The sequence below is a fragment of the Branchiostoma lanceolatum genome, chromosome 8 (genome assembly GCF_035083965.1).
Source record: "Branchiostoma lanceolatum isolate klBraLanc5 chromosome 8, klBraLanc5.hap2, whole genome shotgun sequence".
Classification (NCBI taxonomy): Eukaryota; Metazoa; Chordata; class Leptocardii; order Amphioxiformes; family Branchiostomatidae; genus Branchiostoma; species Branchiostoma lanceolatum.
In genome coordinates, this window is record NC_089729.1 from 19,372,785 (window position 1) to 19,391,138 (window position 18,354).

Consider the following 18,354-nt stretch of genomic DNA (forward strand, 5'->3'; position numbering starts at 1 on the left):
ATATTTGAGATGTAGGTAGCTTTAGGAAAGGTGCACACGCCTGGCCATGACATATGCTAATGGGGACCTCACTTGCATAATTTATGCATGATGTTGTATTCCCCTTACTGTAAAAGCTGTGGATGTCATCTTGTACATGTAGGTACATGTAGGAAAGGTGAAAGCACCTGGACATAACTTATGCTCATGAGGACCTCATTTGCATAAATTATGCAGAAACTTGGATTTGCCCAGGAGTTATTTTGGGACAGCCCACTTCTTGCATGAGGAGTATGGGCGAAACATCCTGAATTTGCTCTTAAAGCAAATGACGGCCAGTCTAGTATTACTATACATCTTTTACCACTGAGTGACTGAGCATAACATGGACAAAGTAGTCAATAGTACTTAGTCAATAGTACTTCTGTGCAAATGTGCCATGAGCTTTAGCCTAGAGATCCAATGGCAGATCTGAACTAAACATGTATTACCACTGAGCATAAAATGTGGTTACACTGTGATTGTTAAAGGTAATAAAAAAACAATTTTTTTCATGATACATTGGAAGGAAACTACCTATTTCTTTGTTAAGAATATCAATTAAAGAGCGTGCACAAACATTATGAAATTCATATTTGCAGGGAGTCTTTTCACAACTTCTTCTGGCGAGGGGTTGGATGAGCCCCCCCCCCACACACACACACACGTGACGGACACGTCATTAAGAGATGACGCTCTAGTAGGATCTTAATGCCCTTCAGTTTGGCCGCAATGCTGGTGGTGGACCTGACCAGGGCGTTGAACTGCTTGTGGCAGGACTCAATGCCCTCCTCCCCACAGAACCGCAGCCCAGAACCCCACTGCCTCATCCAGGGCACAGCATGGGACTCCAGTATGTGCATCTTTGTAGGAATGATGGAGCGAGGGAAAGATGCACGGAAGTATGTCATGAACGCTTTAATACTGTCATCTGTAAAGCCAAATGTAAGTTTTTGTTATGATAATAATATACAACTTAAAGTTATATTCATTTATATGATCATAAAACTGTATTTGGTTTCGTTTATCTCTTATTGTGTTCTGTGGCCCATTATGATAATGTTAAAAATAACACATATGGATATGCAATCCATTCACTATTCTTGTATCTAGAGTCCACTAGGTTGAACATTTCAATGAGAACAAGTGGTGTGTGTCTTATCTAGGGAGGATTTGTCTTCTTACACAGGTTTGGCATGCTAAGATTTCCTGTGGCAATCGGCGAAGAGCTGGAATATCTTGCCATACCTCTCCTCAAAGCCTTGAGTCCTTCTGGTCAAGGCAAGTGGTATGTCATGCTTTTCTACTATCACTCGGGCCTTAGTGGCAGCTATCGAAGTGAGTTGCTTTCTTGGGGCCTCCTGTAGAAAATAATATGTTGATGGTTATTTTGTTTTTATATTATTCCAAGTCGGTTCAGTTATTTAGATTATACTTTGTAGAGAGGGAAAGACAAGTCAAAGTCATGCTAAAATTAATCTTTACTTCTCAATTTCATTAATTTCTTTTTTTTTTTTAGACAGTTTTACATGTTCTCTGTATAGTGCAAAGTTCACTGCATGTCAAGAGGAAAAATTGCAGTAGGCCCATGACTGACATATTACCTTTAAGAAACATATTGGTTTCTGCAATGTTGGGATAATCTGCCTTTTTTTAAATTGTACCTTGAGCATTTTGTTTACATGGTTTCCAGTGAAACATTGCGAATGGTAAGCCTGTCTCTTCACATTGAAACTTTGCAGCATCGGGTCAAGGAGACTTGTCAGGGGTCCTGTTTTCATGTTGACACCTGCCTGCTGTCTTACTTCTTCAGCTTTAGCCTTCTGCAGTAGGAATTTACTTGATTATATGTTATGTATGCTCTAGATCTGGGCCACCGTCACATACATACATATTCAAAGCATCTTGCATTGATGAAATCTCTTACAATGTATTCTTACCAGTTCTTCAATCTCCATCTCGAGATTCTGGCGCTTCAGGTGTAGTGAAAGAACACTCAGATTCTTTTCTTGTCCCCGAAACATGGCCCACGCCATGTCGTCCTCATTATAGAAAACACTTGTACCACCTTATACCACTTGTACCACAGGCCTGAGAAGAACGCTGGCTTTTCTTTTGCTCGTCTAAGTATAGCAACTACTTGTACCACTATATACCACTTTCACCATAGGCCTGACAAGAGCGCTACCTTTTCCATTGCTCGTCCACATGCCTCACAAGTGCGCTGCCAGTCTCAGTATAGTACTTGATTTAGCTTTTAATCGAACCATTTGCGCTACGTCCCCCGTACAATAGTAATGCCTTGTGCCTGGATACATCGACACAAGGCGGGGAACACTCACGTGCGAGCAAGGGGCGTTCGAAGCGACGGTAATCGACACGCAGCTCGGCATTTCGCCGTGTATCTGGGTGCATTCGCCCGCGATTTCGTGCTATCTTATATGGAAGCTATGCCCTTTGGGGCAACTTATTTGACAACAATATTTCATAATAATGGAGTGAATATATCACTTCGCCCTGTCACGGCAACGGGCATATTCTTTTAAAAATCATTAAATTTGTTTTAAAGTTTTCAGTGCTTAACCAGATCGGCTTTATTACATCATGCACATACGTGTATTTTGATGATTAATGCTCACAATTGGTGCTAATTTAATGAAGTCCTAGATTAAAATCATTAGCTGAGGGAAAACCAGGTCCAGGTTATTGTCCTTCGAATTTGGCCACTACCTTGCTTTTTCTTACAAAAATATTCGTGTGTAGTACATTTTTATTGCAGGTATTTCGGGGTTATATTCTTGAAAAAAATCGTTTTCAAATATCTAAGATTGCCGATCAACATGGCGGACTCCGACTGGTAGCTATCATATATATATACATGACGTGGTTGTGGTTGCAATTGACAACAGAAGTCCTAGCAGATTGAGTACTGATTAGGAGTCCTTTACCAATGTCAGTTTTCACGAATACATTCCCAAATCGGAGAAGGGATATATTGATCAACTCTGTCCAGCTTAATGGAGTCAGCTGCGTAGAGGTGATTAGAAAAGCCCTTATATGTAAATACCAGCGTTTGGGACCACATCCTTAAAACATAGATGATAATCCTTGTATTCTTTTTTGCTCGATAGTAGTGTAATTGTTACACTTCTGTACGTTTGGAACCGCATGGTGATGTCATCCTCTGTGATTGTACAAATGCAAATACTTTGCGTTTGGGAATGCATCTCATTGTTATGTATTAGAATCAACACCTGTGCTACATTGCTATGTGAACCAGTCAGAAGTGCCTTGAAGAAGGTGAAAGATGGTCACCGAAACGTCGGTGGAATAAATTTTTTGGTTGACGTGTAAAAATAATTTTTTTATTCAGTGACCTATCAACCTGATGAAACTATTCACGGATGGCCTCTGTATCTATAACGAACATTGCATGGCCCAAAGCCGTGTCTTATCTATTATTGCTGTCCATTATATTCCGAAAAGTGTAAGTCTGTAAGAATTGAATAATAGTGGCAGGGGTCAAACAATCGACTTGGCTCATACTTGTCAGCATGGTAGTATTTGATCAACAACCATTCAAAGTGTTTTCTATCTGCTCAACAGCTAAATGTTCATCGGGTCATTTAGTTGAATGTTTAGGCACTCTTGAAATAATACATTGCAGCATACCGGTCAAAAAGCTGAATTCGAAAAAAAAGGGTCTGCAAAAACTTTTTCACATTGATTATGAAATATCAGCCGTCAGGGAGATTAGACTTATTGCTGAACACACAGAGTATAAACAATAGATGATTCATTGTTGTTTGACGGCCCCCACTAACACTAGTGTACAAAGCCTACAGCCAGGAGTTCGCTACCTCCAGACCCCGGGGAAGACCACCGAAGAGATGGAACGACCTAATTGTGAAGGACACAGGCTTAAACAGTCGGGAAGCAGAGGCTGGGGCAAGGGACAGGACTGCTTGAACAGGATCCTCCTGGAAAGCAAGGGGCCAGTTTCTGGCCTGAGCACGTAGGCAGTAGTCGTGTAGACTTGTTCAATCCTTTTCATCTGCCTTTGAACTATCTAGTTTGGGCAGATATAAGAAAACAGCATGTTTAGTTGATTGTCCACCATCGTTTGATCTGGGTGTACGTTGTCTTTGCCCGGCTGACACACGCTCATGTCCCACGTGTCCAACACGACCACGTCTGGATCCGCCCGGAACATCTCTCGTATCACATCCGTGATCTGGTAAGCCAGCCAGTCGCTGCCTAGCAGATAAAAGACTAACTGTCTCTGTTCGTGTTCTCGCGTTGTTCCAGTTCTCACGAAAACCCGCGTGCCGGGTCTTCTGCGCTTCAGACGATGTATGGCGCTCCGTATGGGATACAGTCGCGACCGAAACATTTCTAGAGGCTCTGCCGTAAAGTGAGACCATAGACCGAGAACTACTACCATGTTTGGGCCTCCTTGTATGGCTTCCAGCACGTCAGCAGTGTAACTGAAATCATAAAAGTAACTCTAACCGGTCCCTTGTTTGGTAAATTGGTGGAACTGAAAACGAACAGAGATGTTCCACTGCCTGTTGTCACCTCCTTTAACATGTGGTAATCTTTTAGGTGTGCCGTCCTTTGCTGTAACAAAAATGTGCCAATTTAGATGCAGCTCTACCACAGTTCAAGCATCATGTTTCATATTGCAATCACTCTAGCATGACCGTGTAGATTATCAAATAGTCTGCAATGCGGTGAATCTATTGCCATTTTCTAGTGACTATCAAGATTAAAACAAGATCGTTCAAGAAGAAGATTATTGAGATGTTCAACTCGCGATCAATTCTAAGCGGCCTTGGCGTACACATGGCTGTATAGAAAATTGACTAACCTGCAGAAACCATGGTATCTGTGTTGATGGACAATGGTAAGACCGCTCGCAAACGCTTTGTCCACTGAAAAAGGGCGGAGTCGCCTGGAGTAAATCAAAATAGAAACGTATGTAAAACAATTTAACTTTATCGTCTTCTTGCGTTCGAGTCGATGTATGGCGCTAAATGAATGGGCTCATTTCACTTTATTTTGCAAAACAATTAAAATGAACAAATTGGACTAACGAGTTTATGTTACGTCCGAAGAACTGCATCTGACATCGGCACTCCAGTCTAGATGCGAACTGCACCTTACAAGACATGCCCAGTGCAATGAACGATAGGCAGAGACGGCGTAGACGAATAATGAGCACCCGTGAGACTGTCATGACCAGATGATGATGAAAGGCTACATCACTTCTAGTTCTATTTACCTTGCATGTACACTGTCTTGTTAGCCAGGCACCTCTGGATGTCCTCCTTAGTATACACTCGGACATTGCAGATCGAGGAATTCCAGACGTTGCCTGACCAATGTCCCAGTGAAGCTCCAGACTCCTGGGCGTTCCCATTACACGCTGGAAGGTGTTGAGGTGTGGGAAGTTCTGTCTCAAGGACACGTATGGGCTCCTTGGGGTCTACTTTGAGTTCCGCCTAAAGATATGGCCTGGGTGTTGGGAAACACAGACAATAAGGATTAGTGAGTGAGTGAGTGAGTGAGTGAGTGAGTGAGTGAGTGAGTGAGTGAGTGAGTGAGTGAGTGAGTGAGTGAGTGAGTGAGTGAGTGAATGAATGAATGAGTGAGTGAATATCGGAAGCAAACTATGCTGCAAATTGCTTCGAAAGTTCACGTTGTAACGTCATCATACAGCTATTGGTCGCACTCACTTTTTAAAAAGTGCTCTTTCCTTCCTAGTCACAAGACCAGCTGCCTGCCAGTAGCTCCGGTCCTGGTTCCATTTGCACATTGAGATAGCGGAACACAGGAGTTTGTCAGGTTTCTGACAGATCCAGGTTCCGTTCACCTATCGTTTTGAATAATCACACAGCTGCTGGGGAGGTAGGCTGGGATTGGCATAGCTGAAGCATTGCCGTGTATAATAGTCCTTTGTCTTTTCGTCAACGAAACTGCAGTGGAAAACTCTCTTGTTTGGAACTTCTCGCACTCTCTGTAGAACACTCACTGCTTCGCTTGGATGGACGAGCTGGATCTTTATCTGACATACAAACAAAATCAGGTCAAGTTATCAGGTAGAGAAACCTATGTCTTTGGCAGAATATGTCACTATAAGGTTTGTAGAAGACATAAGGAATCAAGCACAGTCAAAAGACATTCGTATTTATATCTATCTGTATCTGTCTATATCTATCTATCGATGTATATATATATATATACATCGATAGATAGATATAGACGGATACAGATAGCTATAAATACGAATGTCTTTTGACTGTGCTTGATATATATATATATATATATATATATATATATACATCGATAGATAGATATAGACAGATACAGATAGATATAAATACGAATGTCTTTTGACTGTGCTTGATTCCTTATGTCTTCTACAAACCTTATAGTGACATATTCTGCAAAAGGCATTTATATATATATATATATATATATATAACGTCATATATCTATATCTATATCTTTCTTTCTCTCTTTTTCCCTCTCTCTCTCACGCTCCCTCTCTCTCTCTAATGACATAAGAAGATCAACATAGGGAATAACGGTTAATAACAAAACACTGTAGTAGCTGTGGACAGGAAAGGCGTTGCCAGCCACATAATGCAACCTCTTGTGTGGGATTGTTATACCCTGTTCCAAACAAACCTGTACTCACCGAAACGTTCCCTGACCAGTAGAGTGGAAACAGCACGGTGTAGGTGCCGTTACAGTGGTCAGTGACGTGACCGGTGCTACTGGCCTGCGGCGAACGGTCACTGCTGAGAAGTCTGGCACGGAAAAAGTCCCCTCCGTACGTCTTCGGCCTTCTGTCTTTGTCCCTTGCCAACACCCTCACGGTAAGAACGTCTCCTTGGTGATACAGTTTGTCTCTGTTTAAGACGACAACCTTCGTGTAGTTTGGGTAAGTGACCTGGTCAAAGACTAGATACTGGTTGAGGATACAAGGTTGAACTGGTGAGGCGATGAGGCGATGTTTCGACAACAGCGGATTCAATCGTTGATAAGGTAGCCACCACGTCTGCATGACATTACATAAGAAGAAAAATATGGCAATGTAGCTTACACTTGCGTCTATTGTAGGCTGTGTGCCCAAACAAAATTCAGGTACAGGACCGGTACAGTAACAGCAAATTGGACCACAAGTCTTACCATCTAAATACCTCAATACATTTATGTTGAGCTTTGCCTGTATTTCATCATTATAAAACATATTTGTGTTCCTTTGTGTTTTTAGAATAGAGGTAATTAATAAGGTCTGGAAATGGTAACAGTAAAGAAAAACCTACCGTGATGATAATTACCAAGGCGGTTATAGCCGTAAATGCAGCATACATCCGGGCACTGGTCATCATATCTGCTAACAAATACAGAGTTAACGCAGGCTTTCCAAATGTACATGTACACCGGTAGCGTATGCTCTTTGTAATGTGAGAAAAGCAAATCTTTTACTACGATACAAATTACAAAACTGACACTGTCAAAGTCTGTTTGTGCTGGTAAAATTTGATGGCAATGTGGGAACAATACACAGGCTTTTGTGTGCCAACAGCTCGACTGATAATTGTAATAGTTCTGTTGTTCCTTCTGTATGTTCTACACTTGAATTGCATCTATGTGATTTGATCCCTTGGTCCAGGGTTCTTCCATCTTACAATGAAGGTCTGTACGGTTTTGGAGAGATGCATTCTTGTCAACTGAGGTCCGGTTCTATTGACGTCTATAGTGACGTCCACCTAGCAGCGCGAAGTGAGATTACTTATTAATCAGAATGCCCCCCTCCATAAATCTCTATGGTTTTAATTGAGATTGAACAAAGTAATGAAAACTTAAGATTGTCGAATGCCATACCTGCTGAGTTAGAAGCAGGGTTTCAATTCGTAAACCATACGGGGAAGGAGTCCTGTAACCAGATCCAATTCAGATCCTGCATAAACAAGGAACAAAAACAGGCATAAAAGTACACTTACCAGTATTTCAATGTCCCAAAACTTCCACCCAACCAACAGCTTAACATGTCTAGTTGCCGTTTTTGGAAAAAGCAGGGGTTCGACTCATGCATTCTGAACCGATATTAGCCATCGAACGTAAGACAACCACTGACCTTTGAACCGGCAGCTAGGAGATTCTGGTCTGGCCCGGGGAAAAACCCCTCCCAAATGATGTAATTTTAAACCTCTACATGTGGAAAAGGTAAAACAAAAATTCTGGATTTGAAAAATAAACACATGTCTGGTCTCCCTGCCTGAAAACTAGCCCAAAGCGACCAAAGATTTCACCATGAAAAAATTCTCAAAAATAATAACAAGAAAAAAACGTGCAAACTGGGTTTTATGCGCATGTCCATCAACCGGTCCCTCCCCATAGGGCCACAGGAGGACAACAAAAAATACATTTCCATAGCCTACTCTGTAAAATGGATGAGTTTCCGTTAAACAAAAACCTTTTTGTTCAAATGAATTGGACGTTGCGGTAAACACATGGTGTCGCTTGGATATAGGAATGCGTCACGTAAAATGAAGACTAGAGAAAACACGAAGCTAATTAAAGTTTACATGTTCACAAAACCAGCACATACCTCAAACGAATGTTGCGATACAACCCATACTGAAGTCTAGAAGGTCGTCAAATGAGAATTCTTTGACTGGGAAAGGGCTGCTGTGAAAAAGAAAAGGTAAACTAGAGTTCCACGACCTCATACCTTCGCAAATGATTTTAACCATTATGACTGACGTATTAGGAGTGTTCCTCATTAATTATAAATCATACCAGTTGATAATTTCCTCCACCCAAATAACAGAAGTTGTCAGAAGTATGAGCTTAACAAAAAAGGTTATGATAACATTTATCATCAATTTTGCAAATGATGTCCTGATTAGTATAATTTAATTCAACGATGATCACATTCACATGACTCCCAAATGCCACATGTTGATGAACTTGTCATTTAGTTATGGGGTAATAGTACTTTCTCATTAAGTATGCAAATTAGGTCTTCATTTGCATATTTTCTACCCAGCAACATTCCTCTCTTCCTCAGTTACAAATGTAACATATTTGAAAAGTTATATCATGGAACACGGCGGGTTTGTGAAATTTCCTCATTAATAATGCAAAGTAGAATCTCATGTGCATAATTATTGTCTAATCATATAAATATATATATATATATGATCATATCACTTAAGCTATCTACCTACCAAAAACCATATGATTCGCCAACCCCATCTTGAGTAAGTGTTTTCTCATTTATTATGCAAAAGAGGATCCTCATTTGCATAATTGATATCTATTAATATTTCTCTCTTCCTCAGTTACATGTCACATGTTCGAGAGCCCTTTAATGAAATTCGGCGGAAGTATAAACTTTCCTCACTAATTATGCAAATTAGATACTGGTTTGCATAATAAGTATCTAATTATGTAAACCATCACTCAAGCTATCTACGTACTAAACATCACGACCATCTATCAAGGCCTTGTTGAGTTATTCCCTTTCAAAGTTTGAAACGAAATCGGCTCCTGCAGTTCAAACTTACTTAACTTACTTTCCCTCTAAAGAGCTATCTGCCACTCTTAAATCATGACAACAGCATGTCCGGAACGCGAGATATTGAACCCGAAAGTTCTGCTGCAGTACCTTAACAAGCTGCAAGGGAGCCCAAAATCGAATTATTTCCAGGTCGCATCAAGACCCACCCACATACCAAATATCAAGACAATCCATGCAGGCCTTCTTGAGTTATCCTGCTAACCCACACACACACAAACGCTGCCGAAAACATAACCTTCTTGGCGAAGGTAACAAGTAGACCTGCCATCACGGCTACCACAGAATTTTGGAGGGAAATGTGTGTTGTAACTAAGAAACAGACTAAATCATGTATAGATTAATTCCACATGACAGGAGGGTGGAAGCCAGGCCTTCTGGAAGATGACCCCAGGGTCACCAGTCTGCCAGCCTGAGCTCCCTCAGCTGCCTGGTACAGTGACTTATGCTGCAATATGACACATTTTAAAACTTTTCTCGTTAATTATGCAAAGTACTTCGCCCAAAATGTAATCAGCTTGAGGCTTTCCACAACCAACACACCAAATATGACAACAATCCATCCAGGCGTTCTCGACTTATCGTGTTCACTAACAGACACACAGACATGCATTAAAATATAACCTTCTTGACGAAGGTAATAATTATGGCTGTAGGGTTCAATGATATAACCTTCACTGCCCGTTTGCTACCACACATGCATCACCTTTACGTAGTACAGACGGTATTTAAGCCTCAAACGTAGTGACATTGAAGTTTTACCTGCTGTAGATAGTGACGGACAAAGGCACTGAGGGTCGAGTTGAAGTGATTTTTCTACGGCTTTATGGTAATTTGTTGCAGCTATAGTTACCTGGCGTTTGCTAAGTCATTAGGCGTAATGCCTATGCAGTTGGTCATAAACTTAAGTTTATGGAAGCTGATCATAACCCTTGACCATTACAAGTCTCTAACACTAGAGCTAGCCACAAGACTGTAGGCTTCCTATCTCTACTAGTCAACCCAGGTTTCGAACTACAGTCCTATGGTTTACTCCTCTGTAGTGTTATTCAGTTTATAATAAACCGTCTGTATTGTTGTCATGAAGGTTCACTTGCACGCGATTGCAGTGCTAAGAAAAGCTAGGATTTAACTTTACCCCAAGACAAGAATTGAGACTCACCAGGTACTGGACTCAGACGTTTTCTGACTGCTGGTGGAATCTCTTTAAGCTAATTTGTTTGTTCAGTAATTCACTAAACCCTGTTTCTTGCACTGTTTGATTCTTCACCTGTGCAGACTTAAGTTACAACAAGTGACGTAATGTGAAAAGTATGTCAGAGGGACAATGGCAAACTTAACAAATTTAACCCTGTGAGGGAAAACGCTGCTAGTCAGAACCTCGTTACCGGCCAGCCAGTCCCGGACAGCTGGTTTGGTTTATACAGACTAAAGACTGTGTAGCTTGATCTATCAAACAAAACAACAACAACAAAAAAACATTCAAGTGTAGCCATTCGGGGATTTCGTATGGATCAACGCTGATATTCCTGTCCATTCCACTAGCAAAGTAAATTGACGTGAGAATGTCCGGGAGGTTGAGAGTCGACAAAAGTCTCTTTGTTCGAGCAAATCTTATTAGCATAACAGCTCGTCAAGACAGCACATTCCAATTTTTGGCATCCACTCTTTAAGAGTCAAATTGCATTTTTACGTACGTGAACGGTAAGGCCCACGACATTTAGACAGATTCTGAGACTGCTTTAAAGATTTTCCGTAGCATTTTTCTGACTCGGCTGGTAGACGAAAGATGTCATTGCTACTTAGAAAATATTCACTCTGGAAATAATTAGTTGGAAACAATGAGTAACTGAAGAAAGTCAACATTTGTAGGCAAACGCAATATATTTCACTCCCTATGGCTTTCCCCGTGCTAAGATGAACTATTCCAAGGTCATCCCTATTCAGCGACAACAAAGTTAACGTTCCTCACAAAGTCGCAAGTGTAGAGTTACGGACATTTCGTCATTATCGTCATGCAGTCTGCAATCGATTCGATAAACGACGCTTCTGTCATGTCAAACGAAGCTGCATTAAAAAAATTACTCATTAGAGGGCGCTTAGTTACATAGGATAACATTGGTTACACAGGACCTGGTATAGGGTAACAATACAGCCTCGGTTTCCTAATCTGGCCTGCTATTACCACGTCATATGATATTCAGCGCCATATAACATTCGAAAATGTATCTTGATTTTCAAAACCTGTCTTGATTTGCATTTTGCGATTCACCGTGTACACAGATTAGAGTTGTGCGAAGGGGATGAAGTCTGTCATCTCTGACTGAAAGCATTGTTTTATCTATGGCGCGAGATGGTGTGATCCAAGTAAACTTTGCTCACGCAGAAGAAGCATATTGGGAGAGTCGCTCTATGTTTTTGCATTGGACGGTGTTGGACCATTTCAACCTATAAAAGTTTGATAAAAATCGATGTTGAACACATCGGAAGGACTAATTGAGACCAAATCTAGGCTGTTAGGACAAAACTGTATTAGTGAAAGCCAACACTTCAAACAATCAGGAAAAGCAACTAAAATAAAAACCATAACCTCATGTGATATACAGGTGTTTTTTTTTCTTATTCTGTAAGCAACAAACAACGGAACCCACATAAGGTAAAATCTGTTGCAACGTCAAATGATGTTCCAACGCTAGTCCCCAGGCCAATGAATTTACAATCCAAATTTTACATGGTTTGATATATATGCTTTTAATAGCACATCATTTTAACCTGTTGCTTGTACACAAAATCGCTTAATTACATTACTTTGCCACACGGTTGCATGAAAGTTATTACAATAACGTAGCAAAGGCTCCGGTCATGCGACCATGATGATGATAGTTGAGCTAAAATCCTCGCGTTACCTTTTTTTTTGCAAAATTGTAGAACATCAACGTTAAGATATTTTGTAAGATTGTTTTTACCTTTACCTACCAGTTGTCAATCTATCAAACATAATCAAAGTTAAATCTTGATACAGCTTCTACTGACTTGAATTACGTACACTGCAAAGTACACATATTGAAACAAACCAACAAGTAACGTAATTCACACCAGTGTAAATAAATCTAAATCTTTCTCTTAAACATGCTGTACTATCAGTTGTCAATCTACCAAGCATAATCAGAGTTAAATGTTGATACAGCTTGTCTTAAACTCTAGTTCATTTAAATAGTTACGAGTTATTAAGGTACACTGTTAAACTGAAAGTTTCTACGTTGAACAAGTTTCCATTTCTGTTTACATGGGAATTAGTCAATATTAGCATCTACTAGTATATTATCATGTTTTTCTGTCATTTAAGACCATCATTCAAGAGCATCGATATTGTTTATTCATATACAGATGCGTCAACGGCCGCTGAGGGCAGCAGTTTTGTCCCCCATGGGCAATTCCACGACCTGATATCTTCGCCGAGTAATATCAAAATTACCGACTGATGCAAATATCATATCCCTGCCATTTACCAACATGGCCTTATATAGTAATCATTCAAATTAGGTCCGTATTTGCCGAAGTGATATTAATCGATATTCCCCTCTTTTTCAGTGACATGTCGATGACATCCGGGTATCAAATACAATATAAAGCAGTTACTCAAGCAACTTAATGGATTTTGAAAACACAGTGAATTTATAAACGAACAAATAAAAACATTACTTTTGTTTTGTATAATTAGCATCTACAAAATGTTCCCTCATCTATTTTTCAAAGGATGTCATTTTCAAAATTGTTATTCCTGTCTTTCTCAGTGATAGTTGCCATATGTTTAAAAGTGATTTTATGCACGCAATGGATATTACAAATTTCATTTCAGCTCCTATTAGCTATTATTAGCATCTTACCATGTCAATCATTAGATTCACTTTTAGATTGTTATCGCCATGTCTCCCAATCTTATCGCCGTTTTAGAATGCTGACATCACAAATCTGAGGTATCAACCTGAAGTTAAGCAACTGCGTTTCCTATATATGTACACTATACTGATAGACATGACGTTTATTCCTTCTGACGACGGATGATTCTTTTCCTAGCTCCCCGATTCTGTAAAAACCTGTACTGAGAAGAAACACGTCATTGGGGGTAATTCACGCGTATCTAGTGATTTCGTTGTACAGATTCTGACACTTTCTTCTGTTTGAGAGATTAGAAGTGCCTAGGTTGTTACAGAAAACAAATCTTCTCATGTGTTGAAAGTGATATGGCCCGTTGGTCATAGCTAGGTTGGGCCTTTTGAAATCTAGAAAACATTTTCTACGATTCAAATAAATTGGCACGGTCAAAAAACAACAATATATCTGTTCATGTGGAAGGACGACATTAGGAAAGTCCCAAAGGCCTTTGAAACGGAGAAAGTGGAGCCATTATGACTTAAGCTTGTCTTACGGTTTTCGTTTGACAGAAAATTGAAGAGGAATCACGGGACCTGGTTCAAGCAAACAGAGGAAGTTGGCATCATCCTGACAGAAGAGATAAACGCGGCCCGCTACCAAAGTGTAACCGTTTGACTGCCCGCACATGGTCTTTCTGGATGCTGATTGGTTGCTCGAGTACTTGATCTCTGTGTTAGCGTGGGAAACTTTCCTTGGCCTAGCCAAATTATACCAGCCTCTTCGTCCGGCCTAAATTTCTATATTTCAATTTCAAGGTAAACTCGACAATTACAGAAGAAACTTCACATGAAGGGCAGTAGCATTGTGACATAGAACACAGTCGGCAGCTAAAACATGCTAAAATGTCTTGACACATTTCCTCAGGTTTGGAAAAGCTAGCCACACCATCAAACTCTACCAGACATGTTTTTTTTTTTTTAAATATATCAGTGGGTTTAATCCCTGGGCTTTCAAGTTATGTGATGATGCTAGAAGAACCCCTCCACCTCTCTTACCAGGATTGACAGAGTGTCTGTCTCTACGTAATATATGATAGTCACTAAATGGAAGGAGTTTGTTGTCATCTATGTGCGGTCCCAACCAAGTCTCAGTCACACCAATGATGGAAGGTTGTAACAAACCAACTAAGTTCTGCAATTGGACAAGTTTGCTCCTTGATCTGCTCACGGAGGATACGCTCCTCACGTTCAAGTTACAGGCAGATACAGTGTCAATGCGAGGAGTCTGAACAGTTCCGTTGGAAACTGGTTGCTATTCGTCCGCCGAGTTTGTTGACAGTCTTGACATCGACCGAGTGTTCACTCTTTGACTGGAACGCTCCGAGGGGACACGAGTCGCCGCGGGGCCACGGGACCTACAGGTGGGAATGACGTCTTCGTCGGTAGCACAGACTTCTGCGTCAGCTCTGGTTGAGGGACGTGTTACAGTTTTGGCTGACGTAGTGACATTACATGTGGTACGTAGGTCCAGAAGTGGGTTTTCAGCAGGCTCAGCAACTTACGACTTTTTGGATACCGAATTTAGTTGGTCACCTGACACATGCGCACGAGATCTCTTTCTGTTCTTGATACTCCGCGTCGATCCTCCAGAATCACAGACTGATCGTCTGGGCTTCACGGAGTGGAGGGCTACTCCATCAGCTGCTCCGTAGCGATAGTATTGTGGCAATCTCCCTATAAAATTAGAGAGGTTGGAATAGATGTTTACTGCCAGATGGTACGGTCCGACCATATCATTAAAGTGTCTGTTCACGCAGAAAACATGTACCAGGTTGTACCTGTCTTGACGGGATAGCACCAAAACTGATGTATAGCACTACATTGTTATACGCGTGGAATGAGGGAATATTCTTACACTGAAATTAAAGGAATGATTCAGAACTGAGCAAAACAAGGATATCTTGATTCAGACAACTATTTTACAAAACTCTTCGGCTTACATTGTAAAGCGTGCTGCGTCATAAGAAAGTGAGTGTCTTTTGACTCTTTTGAAGTTCAGGCAGGTAGAATGTAATTGTGGCAAATTTTAGAGTAAGCGGTGCTTTTTTCTTTGTTACCTAGAAAGACAGACAGGTGAGGTTGAATGGGTCCCATTGTTTTGTGTGAATACTAATGAGTTAAGTAAAGTTCCGACATTTCTTGGCTGGTGTGACTTATGCCATATGATAAAATGGACATGCGCACTGATTAAGAGACATAGTTTAAAATATACTGTTCTCGATTCAAACGCCTGCTATATGATATATAGCTATAGGTTTCTACATTGTCCTTACCGATTAGCTTTACCGGTTAGGAAAGGCTATATTTTTGATTATAGTGTACTAGAAATAAGCAATAATCCTCTTTACTATATTGGCACAGGCCATCCTGACTATTCAGATCTTCACCTGCGTTATGCTGGTAGACAGCCAAAAGTCTCTCACAAACCTTGAACTGGCGTTGTACAATTTGCTGAAATCCTTACAGCTTGACCATGTAGCAATTTAGCACGTTGAAGTGGCTCCATCTAGCTATGTTTTGTCTCTAGCAGAGAGTTACACAATTCAAGTAAATGAAGAAACGTAGGTTTGAATGATTATAGTTTAGCGACATCAAATACTAGACAAGGCCAAACGTTAATTGTGTGCAAATAATTGCTGAAATCTTAAACATACTATCATTCTATTGTGCTAACGTACTGCATATCATACATGACAGATGAACTGTAATTTTACAATTAACCCTAAAGTACCATACAACCTCAAGTTTAAAGTTACGGCTCCAGATGGTACGGTCCAAGAGAATAACTGAACTGTGTTTGTTCACTCAGAAGAAAACAATGAAAGGACGCCATATTGGTTTGATACTGACGGTCCTACAGTGAAGCTACATGTATTTTTTGTTAAATTTCGTGTTAGGTGGGAGGATTTTTGATCAACATATCTGAAGATTTTCATGACATATCAAATACTACAGGCAGTGCAGGGAATAAATCGTCTGTTTAACAACAATAATTTACAAAAATCACAGTACAGAAGTCAACTTTGGGGTTGAGGTCAACCCAACTAGAAACCTATTGTGTTTTTTGCAGGCAAATATCACCCCTGGAAGAACCCGTAGTTCTAGTGCGTCATCAAAATAGCGTGGTTAGCCGGCAATGGAGCTCTGAAGTACCACAGATTCGTATTTTAATGAAGCTTCCTGGATATCAGTGTGTAATGTAACCTACCATATCAGTTTGCAGAGTGTCTTAAGATCATCTACAGCCAAATTCTTTTGCCATGCGATTTAATCAATTGCTAGGTAAACAATTGCGCCTCTTATATCTCGCACTATATGTTGAAAGAGCCTAACATGACGATCATGGCTTTGAAAAATTCACATCATTCTTTCTGATATACTTGTGCTTTGTCACCTTAAAAGCTAGGCTATGTCACAAATCGACAGATTTCACTCCGCCTCCTCTGTATTTTAACCTGCTCGTCACTTCCTGCCCAGTTCCTGTAGTTTGATTACACTTACTTGGAAAGAAAGATAAGTGCAGTGACCTCCAATATTGGGCTAGGCCTTCTGTTAAAGGTGCGAAGCAAATTAGGAAAAACAGTGGTTACAATATTGTCTCGAACACAAAGTATTTAAAAAAAAATGTTTTCGCATGTGCTACGAAAACGATAAAACCTGTTCTTCATCATATAATGGACGTAATTTAGGCCTTATAGAATCTAGAAACCCTTGTCTACGGTTCAAATTGGTATGGTCTTAGAACCGACGATAGAAAAGTCCCAAATCGATATAATGCACGGAGAGATTTGTACCATTTTGACAAGTCTGAGAGGGGAGGCTTATTTCTTTCTTCTGAAATCGAAGAGAAACCGGGGGATCTTATGCAAGCTCACATGTAGGATCATATACTATTTTGCCGACTACGCAATATACTTAGCAGCAACAGAATAGACTCCACATAGCTTGAAAACAGTCGGGAGAGCATGAAAAAAAAAATGTTGACCCAAACTTTTCCATAGTCCCGGGAAAACAGCAACATTGTATTGTCAACATCTACCGCGGCTATTTTCTAAAAGATTACATTTTCACTTGTCTTGTCAATCCCTTGTACCTGACAATATCCGGGTATTGCATGTGTATGTGTGGTCCTGGCTATCAACCAAAGGATGTACGTGTCCGCGTTCACGTTCATAGCCCTGACAAAAAAAGAACATCATCCAATAACGGTTAAAACTTCAAATGGTGTCGAACCTCTGTCTTCGTAAGGAATATTAGAACTTTCTTGCGCTCATGTAGTATGTTAAAAAGGGAAATCTAGACGATTAAAGAAATGATACAGTGAACAGCAACTATTGAGCAGACATCGATATGTTGTTCAATGAAAAGAAAACAATGTGTATGTTCTTCCCATGTTCCCGCTTCCGGTTACACAACCCACCCCCACAAGTGAAGCTATATGACTCCATGTTAGAATATGTCCCTTCTGCCAGTTACCTTGGTTATTTGTTTACCCCTGACTTGTCTGATAATTTAGCCATACAAGGTAATGTGAGAGGGCTTTACTCCAGAGCGAATTCACTTATACGTTAATTCCGTTTTTGCTCCGCGGAGGTTAAGAGGATTCTGTTTGAAAGTTACTGTTCCGTTATGTACTGTGCACATATTTGGTCTGACTATAGCGTGGGGGTTATCTCCAAACTTCGTGTGGCTTTTAACAGCGCTCTGAAATTACTGCTCGGTGTGAGCAGGCAGACTAGCACAAGTTGGTTATTTGCAAACAACAGAATCGATTCTTTTGATGCCCGACTTCGAAAACTATCACAC

The 18,354-nt window shown here is 40.5% G+C and overlaps 2 protein-coding genes across 2 annotated transcripts; both read right to left on the minus strand.

Moving 5' to 3' along the window:
• Window positions 1–4,087: 4,087 nt before the first annotated feature.
• Window positions 4,088–4,462, minus strand: LOC136439560 (NXPE family member 3-like). Its single transcript, XM_066434980.1, has one exon. The coding sequence runs from the start codon at window positions 4,460–4,462 to the stop codon at window positions 4,088–4,090; it is 375 nt and encodes a 124-aa protein (XP_066291077.1).
• Window positions 4,463–5,751: 1,289 nt separating this feature from the next.
• Window positions 5,752–7,187, minus strand: LOC136441012 (NXPE family member 4-like). Its single transcript, XM_066437240.1, has 2 exons — window positions 6,722–7,187; window positions 5,752–6,085 (listed from the first exon to the last, which is right to left on the minus strand). The coding sequence occupies exons 1-2, from the start codon at window positions 7,088–7,090 to the stop codon at window positions 5,894–5,896; spliced, it is 561 nt and encodes a 186-aa protein (XP_066293337.1). The 5' UTR covers window positions 7,091–7,187; the 3' UTR covers window positions 5,752–5,893.
• Between the last annotated feature and the right edge of the window lie 11,167 nt (window positions 7,188–18,354).